This window comes from Oculina patagonica, chromosome 14, assembly GCF_052425735.1.
Source record: "Oculina patagonica isolate OP01 chromosome 14, crgOcupat, whole genome shotgun sequence".
Lineage (NCBI taxonomy): Eukaryota > Metazoa > Cnidaria > Anthozoa > Scleractinia > Oculinidae > Oculina > Oculina patagonica.
The window spans coordinates 18,648,799-18,663,091 of record NC_135771.1 but is presented as its reverse complement, the minus strand read 5'-3'; the positions used below and the strand labels follow the sequence as shown (position 1 = coordinate 18,663,091).

The following is a 14,293-nucleotide window of genomic DNA, read 5'->3' as shown; positions in this document are numbered from 1 at the left end:
CATTATTAAATTAACAGACTATTTTAAATAATAATGGTGTCGCATTTGAAACAACTGAAGAGAACATTAATTTTAGAGTGAGATATTTGACTATTTGAATGAACGCAAGGTTTCTTCAGTTTTAATTTCAGTTACAGTAACACATAATATATGCTCTGTTCCTTTTAAATTGTGTGCTTTAGTCTTTGTTTTGATAAAACATGCACTGGCGACATTTATTCTGAGAACCCACTAAACATGGACACTTGTCCCTTTGGTGTCCGTATTAAACATATACCACTGGAGTAAAGGCATCTTTGCTTCAACAAAGGTACACCACAGAAGGGACTGTGGGACTTTACATTAAGAAACATTACCTTTACTATAAATCCATCAGTCATTGCCTTGAGCTTCTAGATTATGTTCGATCTCCTCTTCTGAACTTGGTGTTGCTAGCTTGACAACCTGGACTTTCTGATCAGTGGATGAAGCTACATGCCAGGTGGAAACAGACAGCTCATTAATATTATATCAATCTTAACAACTTTATTATTTTCTGGGCAATCACCCAGGCCTTGTCATGTTACACTTGCACCACCCAAGCAATGTTTTTCAGGTTTGGGCAGAAATTAGTAGGGTGCCAGACAACCCAAATAGGGTTGCCTAACTTTGAGCCCAAGTAGAGACAAGTTTATAACTTGCAGCTTATAAATATTGTAAAATACATGTGCAGTGTAAGAGGAAGCTGATGAAATAATCGCTTGTGTATTTATAAAATTCATTGAAACCATGTTAAAGTAATATTGCCTTTAAAGAAAAAAAAACATTATTGTGCACAGAGGTGATTTAGTGGGCTGACTGCTATATATCAATTTTATGTTGTATATAGTCTGAAAATAGACTGTGACAGAAACAAAATAAAAGTAAATGAAAATAAAACTGAAAACAAAAAGATTGGTAACTAACTTTGATTGTTTACTGTGGAGTCGACTAATGTGACCTGAGGAGATGCAGTTGTATTTGATGGTTGTGATGAGTTCACATGCCCAGATGGTGAGGCTGTTACAGGAGGTTCTGTAACCTTAACAACTTCTAACACAGAGACACTGGCATTACTTTCTGTTGAAGGAGATGGTTTAATATTTTCAGCTTGGAGTTCATCTTGTTCAATATCTTTATCAGTTTCTGCTGCTATGCTTTCAGCTAAGCTCTGGTTTTCAGTCTTTTTCTTGTTGTCAGAAATGCTTGCTTCTGTAGGTTCAACCACTGAGGTGTTGTTTTCTGTGAATAAAGGTATGAAACATTTCAGGGTTTAAAGCCATTTAAAATCGCTCTTTCTAGCTCTGTTAATACATAATCTTAATCTGCAAAGGAATTCTGGTAATTAAAATATGTCATTAATGTTTACTTTATTTTAAAAGTCAAGCAAGGTACATTGTGTAAGACCAGACTGATTTTATCATGAAGTGTCATTGAGTGTTCAACAAATACAAGTAAAACTAAGAAATGTGTGGTCTTAATGGGATTTGCATGTTTCTGTACAAAATTTCTACATCTACATTGCGATTTAAATGTTTCCTTGATTTAAATTTTTTCAAACAAGGTTAACTATTATTTCCCTTTGCTTCAGATTATTATAATCAATATAAGATAAGGAAACTTAAAATCAAACTCGTTTAAAAATTGTTAAACCAAAGAAAAAATTAAACCACAATGTCTATACTCTTTCCAAACAGTGCTTTTGAAGTGAAAATCACAAACTTACAAAAAGACTTATTCAGCTATATTATAACAAGGCAATTAATAACTGAATCCTTACTTGGCAGAGTTGTAACTGGCTTCTGTAGTGCTTGAAGATCTTTCTGCACTGCTTCTATGCTGAATTTGTTACTGGATAGCTGCTCCCATAGATTGCCCACTTCTGCTGAGCAATTGCATGGTGCTGGTTTCTCTGGTATAGCATCCTGATGTTGATAATTGAACACAGTTGTGTTGATCTGTACAACTTCCAACATCTGCATTGAACAATTGAACACAGAAAAGTTGTTTTTTGCTTTTCCTAATAAACCTGTAGAATGCAATTTTTTTTCTTTTTAACTACTAATACACATTGCAAAGTTCAAGCATACCAGTTCAGCAAGATTTTTGGAGTGTCGCTCCACATCATCAGTGAGCTTTGTCACAATGGCTGACAAATTGAAGACTTGTTCTGAAACGCCCATATTGTCTGCTTCAAGATGCCCTCTGGACACTACACTGCTATGGTTTGGTTTCAAACTCTGCGACACTTTCGTTTGTAATTCATCGACTGTTGCCTGATAGACAAAAGAAAATCTACTGGTAAGAGGTATGTTTCTTCTCAGGGTAAAACTTCTTAATAATGAACACTTTACTATATCCATATTTGCACACCAGTTAACGCATATGGATGGTCAAAATTGGACAATAATTATTGAGATGGACTTCAAAACCCTGTAAAGGTTAAGTCTGTGTTCAAGCCAAGTGGTCCATACAGCCGGAGCTTATCCCGGTTTCCGTAGCATTAAAGCCTGGTATTCACTAGCGACACAAGCACAAGCGCAAGCATAAGAGCAATCATGCAAAAAGGACAAATTTTGATCCTTGTTCTTGTGCTTGCCGCAAGCGCAAGCACAAGCACAAGCATAAAACTGCATTGCACTTGTGCTTTGCTTGAGTCTAAGCCGTTTTCTTGGCGAAATAAGAGCTGTTATCTTGCACTTGTGCTTGCGTCGCTAGTGAAAACCAGGCTTACTCCTTCTTGGATGAGAGGCCAGTCCCCCCAGCAGTAAATTTGCCTGTACCCATTTATACACCTGTGTGGAGAGAGGCACTGTGAGAGTAAAGTGTCTTGCACAAGAGCATAAAGCAGCGCCCCGGCCAGGGCTTGAACCCGGGCTGTTTGACTCGGAGTCAAGCCTGCTAACCATTAGGCCACGTACCCTGAACATGACATTTAATTATTGTGGAAACCAAATTCATGTAGCTTATTTTCTTTGAAAATAACACTTAGAAAGTCCTCTATGTTTATGTGGCTATGATTTTACATTATTCTTTTATAAACACTATGCACTGCTGAAAAAAATAACACCAAAACTAACCATCTTTAAAAATAGATGTTCCATTTAATGTAACTTATGTGGAATGAGAAACTGCTTGGCAGGTAAGAAAATGTAATGTACTGTTAAATGTAAAGGAGAGTTCTTTTATGTTACATTGTATAAACATGCAACTAACATTTAAAGAGAGAATTTTGCTCACCACATGCTTCTTCACTTCTTTTAGCAAACTTTTCATTAGAACTCGTAATCTTGCTACGTCATGGGAGAGGGTGTGGTTCACTGATGTAACAATTCCCATAACCCTGGCAACTTCCTACCAACAAAAAAATTAAAATAAGTGTAAGACCTATGATAGTATTATCTTCCAAAATCACTGGTTACCTAAAAGATGCTCAATGGGAAATGACAATTAATTATTTTCTACTTACAGCTGAAATTTGTGCAGTGACATTCTTCATGATTGATTTATCTTCTAGCTTTTGTTTTTCATCATTAACTGGCAGCCGTAAAATTAATGGTGGCGTCCCAGTATTTTTGGGAGGTTTTGGAGTTGGTTTTCCCATGACTTGAGCCACTTGCACCTGCGTAAATAACATTGATAAAAATTAAACAGAATAACATTTCTTGACAACTACGGTAGTTCCTGTACATTGGTTGCTTCCTCTGAACACATACCCTAATGGGTAACACAATATGAAACACCTGAAAATTTGCATTGGGGTTCCCTAAGTGGTGAAAAAAGCACATTAATTTTCACCCCTTATAAAAGGCTCAACAAACATGACCATCAGTACCACACAAAACGTCTTTTGCAGCATGAAGCAACTCTCATGTTGAGTATTGCTACTCCCCTGGATAGGATCTTAAGCCATCACAGGCTTGTCAATACCCAAAGGTGGATTTAGGGGAGGGGCCTTGGGGCATGGACTCCCAGGCCAGGAAGAAATTCGAAAATTTTATAACTTTCCAGGATTTCTATGACCTGCATGGCCCAGCCAGCTCTTAAACCAGGGAAACTTGACGTAGAGTCCTGTGTTCTTAGCACAAGACCACTGCATCCCCCACTAAACAAATACTTACTGAAAGATTGAAGAGATTTTTTGACAACTCCTCCACCTTTCCATTCTGTTGACTGGCTAGACTTGTTAGCTGTTTAATCTTGTCTTTAATCTCTGTTATGTCACCTCCTGTATCAGCCATTCCTTTCTTTAATGATTCTATGTCCTTAGTTATTGTGCTAGTACTTCCTGGTAATTTGACTTTCTTTAGTAAGTCATCTACTGTTGTATTTAAATGAGCAATCTGAAGACAAAACAAAGCAAACTTACTCAGTCAATTTTTCTTTTGTCTATACAGTGTGCTGAGATGCAGGGAGTATGCATAAATTAACAATTGAAAAAGAATGAAAGAATTAGGTTGGACAAGGTACAACAGTGTACATGGGACAATTTTGATGTCCTTGCCAAGCTGGTTTTTGTGCAAATGGGCTATACAGTTAGAGAGGGCCACATATTGAAAGCCAGTTTATGAGACAGTCAGTTGTTGAATTTCTCGATTTAAAGTGTATTGTGTAAGTGGTTCCAGAAAATGTCCATACTCCCCCACAGTATGGATTGGAAATTCCTGGGGGGTGGGAGGGGTCTCAAAGGCCAAAACCTTTAAGAAAATGTATGAAGCTTTATTGGAATTTCCAGAAGGTGGTCTTGGGAAAAATCCCTTCCATGGGGGAGGTATGGATAATTTATGGAACTACAATTGGGGTATTATTCTTGTTTGAAATTTGAAAACTTGAAAAAAACAAAAAAACAGTTTCAAGATGATAAAGCTCAAAGTCCCTAAACTCTTGTACTCATAATGCATTGGAAATACATTGCCAAAATGTGTGTGCAATTGCGCTATGAATACAACCACAGAATTTTTGACTCTAATTTCAAGGAAAAACAAAGTGTGCTTCCAAAGAATAACTTTTATTTCCTTAATTCAAGATACTTTCAGATTCAAGGCTCACCTGCTTAAGAATTGATTTATATCGTTCATCATCTTCTTTGATGACCTTTTCTTTATTGGTTTTTAAAGAGTCATACTTCTGAGTCAAGTCATTGTTCAGGCTTTCATATTCTCTTGAAGTGCTTCTATCAAATGACTCCACTGTTAAGGCAACATTGGATATCATAATTATTTTCTAACAGAATGAACAACATTCATGAACACATTAAATTATTCAAATAAAATGTGCCACAAGCCAGAATATCACTAACTGTACATTTTTCTTAACGAAAATGAGGATAAAAGAATTTGTTGTGCCACCATTGATCTCGAATATGATTTGCGTGCAAAATGTTACTTGTCATGTGCTTAGACTTTACAGACTCCTTCTAAAGCCGACACCCTTGGGACTAACTCCAACTGTCCGCCTTTAAGAGAGACTTTCAGTTACTGGCATGCATTGAAGTCAAATTTGGCTGGAATCAGCCAGCAAGCCTTGAGCATTATTCTACAGTGGTGTCTGCTAAGACACCACTGAAACTGACTGTATTGGACAAAAATGCAGTCATATCAGGCATGTAGCTAAGAAAACACTTAGCCGGCTCATCAACAAGCCCAGCTGGCATTTCTGGCCTTGGCAGCTCTAAAAGTTTACCATTACACTGCAAAAGGACCATACATTATTATGCTAAGGTTGCATGCTTGTTTTAAACATCTACTTACACATGGGCCAACTAGCCTATGAAGTTGGAACATATCTCAGTTTATGTATTATGAAGGGACTAAAAGCATTACTACACTCCCCTAGATGAGATGCTAGTCAACTGCAGGTTACCTCCAAAGCATTTTGTTAGTTTAACCTAAAAGTTCAGCGACATAATTTATAGCTCGTGATGGAGATAGGTTCAGTTAGGATTTATTGCCTTGTCCATGAACACAACACAGTGACTTAAAATCTGACCCTTTTGATCTGGAGCCCAACCATTAGGCCACTGTGCCTCCCAAATCTTGTTTTTTACAAGGTAATAATAGTTTTATTAAGTACCAAAGGCTTGGGAAAGGCAGCAGAATTCTAATGTACAACCCTTTAAAGAGAAATCTTATTAGATCACACAAGGAAATTAGCACTTGCCCACTCAAGTGTCAACTGCTTTTGGTGAGTACAAATTATACATAATTATTTTCAATAAAAAACTTGAACAGAAGGCATTAGTATTTGACACGTTATAATTGGCCACCTGTTCAAAGAAAGAACTAGGATAGAAATAGGAAAAATTGATAATATTATGATCTGCCACTAATGGAATCAAAACTTTCCCCCTTCCTACTAAAAATATTTTTTTGTTTCCAAGAAGTAAAAATAAGTGACACGAATATACAACATAACATAAGATTTAAACATCTGCAGTTTGAAAAGTCAAAACCGTGAAAATTCCCAGCATCTGAAAATTTCCCTTTGTTCATATAATTCTGTCATTAATTATGCATGATCGTTGAAAGGCATTGCTATATTAAATATTACACAGAATCTCACAATGAGGTTGAATGCTTGTGAAATATCAAATGTTATTTCCGGAAACAAACAAATAAATCATCGATATTACTTTCAGTGACCTTCTCTTTGTTTCAGGTGCTTGAAGGAAAATAATTTCTGAAGTAATGTCTTACGAAATGTATTTAAACCAGGATCCAGCTAAGCATTAAAAAAAACACATGATACAACAAGACTATTCATGAATAATTTTATGTTTCTATCGCATATCGCTAAGTCTGTTAATAGTTAAAAGTTTAAAATAAATTAAGCGTGTGAGTGACCATTAGACAATATTGCTACAGGAAATGGAAAAAATCAATATCATAAATCCTTTAGACCAACGCACGCCAGATTTGAAGCTTACGTGTAAACAAAACGACCATGTTCGCGACAGAATTCACACAAAAATTCCCGACTTCCTTTCTTAAATTTCCAAAAAGAAATGTTTTCATAAGGGGAACCTCGTCTGATCTGACAATAACTTGGCATTCTGAGCCGCAGGAGAGAATAAATATTGAGAAAGCTTCGTAACTAATTATCCGCATCGGAGAAACGTAAAGAATTGAGCACAATATTGAAATATTTGACAAGTTTGCCAATTTCTATGCCCACTATGAAAATATCAGCGTGATATCTGACAACAAACTACGTAGCACTTTTTTATGCGACATGTTGAGTTTCAAAATCGAATTATTAATTTTATTATTTCTCTATTCAGCGTTGAACATAATATTATTTTTCAAGAGAGCGCTTGAAGTATTGTTACTAAACAATCAGAACGCCTTCAAGAGTGTTTCAGACTTCGGCACAATGTAAATTTAGTATAAATTGCCACTTGCATAAATATCAGTGTCGCGTGTGTAAAGTTTCGGAGACATAACATTGATATTACAAACTTATCTACAGCAAGGCTGTTTTAAATTTAGCGATATCAGAACTCCACCGTAAAGGTCGATATTAGTTTTATTTGATTATTTCTTCATTTTCACTGATATTAAATAATTGATGTGCGACCTGTGTAGAAGAACATTCGATCAAAGACACTGATCTACAACCGCAACTCGCAACGTAGCTTCGTGAAATGTTCTGGACGAATCGCGAAGCATGAAGCGTTTACTTTGATACAATCTACAAACCAAAGGAAACATAAAATTATAAATTATAATTAAGGAGTGCCTGCAACCTGTACTTTTCTAGGTTGATTTTTACGATAAAATGCTACAGGAAAACGTGTAACGTCTTGATATTAAAATTCGCATAGTGAATCTAACATGTAGTACTTGACAGCATTCAACCGTGGCGCCGTTTTATTTTAGGATCTCGCGGATTGCGGAAATTTTAAAATTAAACCCGCATTTAAAAATCACAAAACAGTACAAAGATTTTGCAGTAAAAAGCTTCGGAACAACACAATTACAATCGAATTTCCCGTCCAACAAAATATTAAAATGTAATAAAGAAGTAAGACTCAAACTGTGATTTTGAAGCACCGCTTCTGATAAACTCGAGAAGATAATAAATAAATCACCCGAGCGCGCAGCTTTGAAAGTAGCAAGGCTTACCTTTGCTTAATCTTCTTCTCATGAAGTCTAAATCACGTTTCAGTCTTAAGCTGAACCATCCCAACACAACTACGCACAATACGGAAGCTATGAGAAGCACGGAGAGGAAAACCGAAGCACAAACGCGACAGCATCCACACCGCCGTCTGAAACGTTCGAAAATGAATTAGAATGAACGAGATAAAAATACAACAAATATTCTCCGTGAAGACGGTAGTTTCTCTCTTACAGAAATAAGCGCCGAAGAAGAATCTAACCTTGCAACATACGTGGACTTCCCAGGCTTGATAATTCTCTTCTTAGGAAGAGAGAATTCTTGAAGGTCAGAGTCCGATTCGTCATCATCGGGCACAAGGGTGCCATTTCGCCTAGATGATAGCTTCATTTTACGTTTACGCTTTGTCATGCCAAACTTCATCAAGTTCCATGTTTCTTACAAAGAGCGAGTGGTCAGGAACGTGGAAAATAATAATTTGTTTTGTGCACTCGTTGAAAGCTTCGGTATTAATTCATGCAGAATGCAAAATGACACATAACACTAAGGCAGCAGAGCAGGGATTGGGTACTAACACCAGCAGATAACAATAGAAATCATTTCCTTTCACCAGAAAGCTGTTCTGGAATGTTTTCTTTGTAAACATAAGTAGGTTTACAAATATAAAGGCTCTTACCCTAAGCAAATATAAATTTAGAATTTAAGCTCATATTTAATTTCCTAACTTGCATTTGCAATAACTAACCTTTTATAATTTCTGCAAATATCGACTGTAATATTTTAAGAAATTTTTTTTCAAATCTGCAGACACTGCTCTATTCCATACAGTTTCGGCAATACCATGTAGTGATTAAGGTTGTCTGTTTATTTTAAAATTATTTTTTTAAGGTGGCTCGTACCAGTTTTCAGGTCTTTGACTCTGCGACCTTTGGAAGAAAATGGCCAAAAATCAATTAAAGATCGTAACAAAATTTTTGTATGATTAAATTACCCATTGTGTTGTCGATCCAAAATACCAATTATGACGTCATCAGTGGGGTACTGGGGATTTCAAGTAAAATACATAGTATTACCCTTTTATATACCTGAAGCATGAAAAGGGTACCCTTTTTGGGCGGAGCCTCCCCGTATAGGCCATTATATAAGTACCCCCCCCCCCCCCTGGGATTATGATTATGGCATGGCTTCTAGCAAGCAGTAATATTAGTAGCGTCTTTATTTATAGAGGGTAGCACTTAATAGCTATAAAGCTAATAAACCTGTGGCCCTCAGTAAATCACCTCCCTTGGAATAATTGCCTCCTTTTGGTGCAAAATATAAAATAATCGCCCTGGCTATTATTCAAGGAAATGCAATAATATGGAGCCAACACAGTGCTTTTTAGTATGAAATGAAAGCATAAAGAACCATACGAAATCAAAAGCTTTGCACTTTATCTGCCTTTATGAAAGACACAGTAGCTTAACAGCAAGTGCACATGTTTTGATCACCAAACTGAGCTCTCTGAGTGTAATGCTGGCCAGTGTCATTGTGTTGTGTTCTTGGGCAAGAATGATAGACACTTTCACAGTGCTTCCTTCCACCCAGGTGTGTAAATGCTATGGACTAGAATACTATCTAGGGGAGCTGCAGTACTCAAGCATTCCTCCAAATTGGAAAATTATTTGATTTCATAGATTTGCTTTAAACTTTCACCCTCCAAGTGACCCTCAAATAAACATGTGGCCCTCAGTAAATCACCTCCCTTGGAATAATTGCCTCCTTTTGGTGCAAATATAAAATAATCGCCCTGGCTATTATTCAAGGAAATGCAATAATATGGAGCCAACACAGTGCTTTTTAGTATGAAATGAAAGCATAAAGAACCATACGAAATCAAAAGCTTTGCACTTTATCTGCCTTTATGAAAGACACAGTAGCTTAACAGCAAGTGCACATGTTTTGATCAACAAACTGAGCTGTCTGGGTGTAATGCTGGCCAGTGTCATTGTGTTGTGTTCTTGGGCAAGAATGATAGACACTTTCACAGTGCTTCTTCCACCCAGGTGTGTAAATGCCATGGACTAGAATGCTATCTAGGGGAGCTGCAGTACTCAAGCATTCTTTATGTGAAGAGCAGAATATATGAAATGGGACTTTACCCAGACCTCTACTATTAGAAATGCCATACATAGGGCATTTCTCCCTCATTCTTAGTAGAGGGGGACTTGAAGGCAAGATCCTCGGAGAATAGTGGGTAAGAGGGGTATGGGAGGTAGGAAAAGAGAGGACAGGAAGCAGGATTCCTAAGGCTGCAGGAACTGGGAGAAACTGAATTTTTTTTTTGCAACATTGCGTAAATTGGCAGAAGGAATTGCTGACTTACATGAAGTGACTCGTTTCTTCATCGACTCCAGTGATGTTTTCAGAATGATTGTAAACCACATCATGGAAATCATAGTTCCAATAGTGAATATAACAAAAATTACTTGAAGAGCATTCCATATCGAACAGCATGTCCTTGATTGTGGAGTGACATGAAGTTTCCTGGTATAAAACAGAAATGAATAATTTAATAGCGCAAGAATAGCACTTTTGGATCTTAGAGAAAAAGTGCTTTATAAAAGTGTTGCACCAGAAAATATCCATAACCCTCCCATGGAAAGATTCTTGGTTTAACCCCCCACCCCTCTGGAAATTCCAGTTAAGCCCCATACTTTCCTTGTAAAAATTTGGCTTTTGAGACCCCCCCTCCCCCCCCACCTCCTCTAGATTTCCAATGATCTTTCATGAGGTGGGTATGGATATTTTCTGGAATTTAATAATATTGATACAAATTGACAATTATTATTTTTTTTATAAAATTCACAGGAAACTAGCAGCTCAAAGTTTGAGATTTGGAAGATTTTCAAAAATATATAATTAATGCAATTTTTCCAATATTTTCTAGAACTGCACATTACAGTTAATCAAAGGTTTTACAGCAGGGTTTAAAATTTTACATATGCGATAACTTTTTTAGTTTGTGGCCTTCAATTTCACAAAATTTTTGGAATCATGGAAATTCAGTTCAGCAAAACTAAGACACAAAATGTTGTATGTTTTCGCTTTTGTAATGATGTAATGATTTAAGTCCAATGTTGTATCTGTCCTGTTATACGGATGTGAAACTTGGCGTATGACTAAACGAGAGGCGACCAAACTGGACGTATTTCTGCATAAAAGTCTCAGAAGGATTATGAAGATCTATTGGCCTATGAAAATATCAAACGAGGAGATTCGAAACCGAGCTAACATCAGCACCATCAGTGAGCAAATCTTCCGGCGATGCTGGAAGTTCATTGGCCACATCCTCAGAATGGATCCAAGCAAACATCCCAAGACGGCATTAACATGGGCCCCAGAGGGAAGGCGAAGTCGTGGCAGACCGAGGGAGACTTGGCAAAGAACTGCCGAAAGAGAAAGAGCGGCTTTGGGTTTCGGCTCGTGGAACGAGGCGGCGGTGGCTGCCCGCGACCGTGCAGCATGGCTGAGGAGAATGTCCGGCCCTATGCCCACTTAGGGCTTTGGTCATAAGTCAATGATGTAATATGTTATTTAATATGTATGTACCAGTAGCAAAAATGGATTGAATTCAATTATAGCATCTGCAATGTAATTTGGATGTGTAATATCGTCTAGACTGGAAACACCCCTAAAGGCGAATTAATTATGGTAACCATAACGAGCTTCAACAATACCATGAGCCTAACTTATAATGTCTGCAAGATATATAAGTTCAGCGCAGTTGGAGAAATGCGCAATAACACCTTTTTTGTCTGGGTTCTATTTTGCCTCGGAAATCATTAAGTTGGGAGAGCTAACAATGAGATGTTAACTTCTCCAAAATCCGAAGCAATGTTCAAAGCAAAGGTATAAACACTGTTTTTTCAATTATTTTTCAGATTTTTTTTTCTTAGTTTCACAACACCCAAATAATCAAGATCTTCCAGTTGGTAAATATATGTTCTAGATCCTACATTTTTCCAAGGTTTAATTCGAGATGGCAGAAACGGCAATAACCGTGAATGAATTCATATACAGCACCAAAAATTGAGCAAAAAGAGAGAACATACCGGTAAAATATGCCTATTGATTTAGTTGCTATTGAAAATAAAAAAAAATTAAACTAGCTCTGGGTTACTATCCAATTACATGTTAGTGAATGTTTTCAAAACACTAGTCAGGCAAATTGCATGAACAGAGCCCTTAATTAAAACTGAAAAATACGATAATGATGAAAAATATATATACCGGTATATAAAATTTAGTATATCTCAAACTTGAAACTCATTCGAGCGTATGTTTACATTGTTATATTGACCTGAAACGTAAACGCAACTGAGTGTGAATTTCATGTCCGTTTCTGACATGGTTAAGCTTAATAAACTCACTGAATTGAAAAGAATAAAAAAACTTTATCAATTTGACCCGTCACTTGTATATTTCAATCTATGAGAAAATCTAATTAAGTATGAAATTCGAAGGAGAAATCTGGCGTTCGAAAACAAAAGTAGCTTGCTAAAATTTCTCTTACGCTTGAGTTTGATGTGTACTTAACAACAGAGCAAGCTGTGTAAGATGTTTTTATGAATCTAATGCAATTAAAATAAGTAGATCCAGGCGTTAGTACCTTGTTCTAGGGCGTCTTAGCCGCGTTGGTGGCAAATCCAACGGAGGAACAGTTTCATCCGATTCACTGCTTCGATCGACAGCTCTCCCATCTTCAGCCGAGTTGTATGAAATCAACAACGATTCCTCTTTGCTGCGTTTTGCCTTCTTTGAATTCATGTTGATGGTGACCTCCGGTCCCTTTAAACGCGAACGTTCGGTATCCTTCTATCACAATCAATGCATTGTGTTGGAATCTATCCCGCTCACTTGAAGAATGCCAAAAATTGTTAATGATTTCGCACGCAGAAGTAATGTTGTTGGTGTCGCTTCAGCGTTCACAGCAACACTATTGTCACAAAACAGTCGACAACTCACGATCGAGAAATAAAATAATGACAAAGCCTCGTATTTGTTACAACAACGTGTAAATCTGTATGCGTGTTGCTGTTGTCCTAAATCCAGAACCAGAGATTCACACTCTTTGCGGCACAAAACACGAATGCTCAAAGTGAACGGAACGCTGTCGTCTGTCGCGACAATTCCCACGAGAGAAGGAGGGAGGGGATATGTTTGACCTGTCAAGGCCGGAGGGGTCGGGATTGCGTCGGCGTGTATATAGACAGTAATGAATGACATTTCTGTCATCTATCTTGATAGAAGGCTCACTGAAAAAAAAATCGATCAGGACGTTTCTTCACCAAAAAGACAGTGCAAAGTGTCATTACTAGTATTACGTTTTTATCAGACACTGAATCCCACTACTGTTTTTTTTTTTAAAAATCGAGGCGTTTTTTCTCCGTGACCGATGGGCACTCCAGACAGCCACTGCAATTGTCGCGACCTAAAATTGACCTAACCATAACATATCTATGAGTGCAGATTTATTTGAAAACTCGGTGATACAACGCAAATATCCAGAAACGTTCCCTCAGATTTGAAAAGATACCACTCACTCCAGTCTCCATGAACTCGGCAAAATGTTCAGACCGGAAGCGAAATTTAGTAAATTTCATGGCTTAGCCGACTTATCCATCGAAGATATTTTAAACCAAAATCTGTTTTTTTTAAAAATATCTCATCCGCCAATGGGCTGTTGCTTATACAATGAAAAATTGTTTAATGCCTGAGGATATCATGTGAATAAAGGCACGAACCAGACTAAGAAATGTATTAGCACCCTTTCTTGAAGCCGTTTGGAGAGCTTCCAAGATATGCAATATAGGACCATGTACGTTTCCCCTCACCTCTCCACTGGAGTTAATTTCTTGTCTTCGGATACATCTAATAAATCTTAATTAAGGTCGTTTCAGTTTTAACTTTTAAAATTCACTTGTGCTGTCAGGTGTCGGTTGCAGAAAATTTAAAGAAATTTTACCTGAAAATTAAAATTTCCCGGGGAAATTTCCATATTGGGAGATAAAACAGTGAAGGTCCGGTTACATCCCAAACCCACCCCTGTAGGGAGCAGTTTTGTCGCTAGCATGTTTCTTGACTTTTTTGGCAGATGGCCATAGACTTGGAGACA

General features: G+C 37.2%; 1 protein-coding gene across 3 annotated transcripts in view; it reads right to left on the bottom strand.

The window, feature by feature from the left end:
• The window catches only part of LOC144638743 (uncharacterized), a 35,894-nt gene that overhangs the window by 1,474 nt on the left and 20,127 nt on the right, over positions 1-14,293 (bottom strand). The window contains exons 3-12 of one of the 3 annotated variants that reach the window (XM_078497990.1): positions 12,788-13,433; positions 10,502-10,662; positions 5,068-5,207; positions 4,140-4,361; positions 3,488-3,640; positions 3,259-3,372; positions 2,109-2,294; positions 1,799-1,994; positions 946-1,260; positions 357-470 (exon numbers count right to left, since the gene is read on the bottom strand). In XM_078497990.1, coding sequence (XP_078354116.1) covers positions 373-470; positions 946-1,260; positions 1,799-1,994; positions 2,109-2,294; positions 3,259-3,372; positions 3,488-3,640; positions 4,140-4,361; positions 5,068-5,207; positions 10,502-10,662; positions 12,788-12,945 — 1,743 coding nt within the window. In that variant the 5' untranslated portion in view covers positions 12,946-13,433 and the 3' untranslated portion in view covers positions 357-372. Of the gene's footprint in view, positions 1-356; positions 471-945; positions 1,261-1,798; positions 1,995-2,108; positions 2,295-3,258; positions 3,373-3,487; positions 3,641-4,139; positions 4,362-5,067; positions 5,208-8,141; positions 8,288-8,398; positions 8,681-10,501; positions 10,663-12,787; positions 13,434-14,293 lie in introns of those variants that run through there. The other 2 variants (XM_078497991.1, XM_078497993.1) reach the window with 2 other exon arrangements.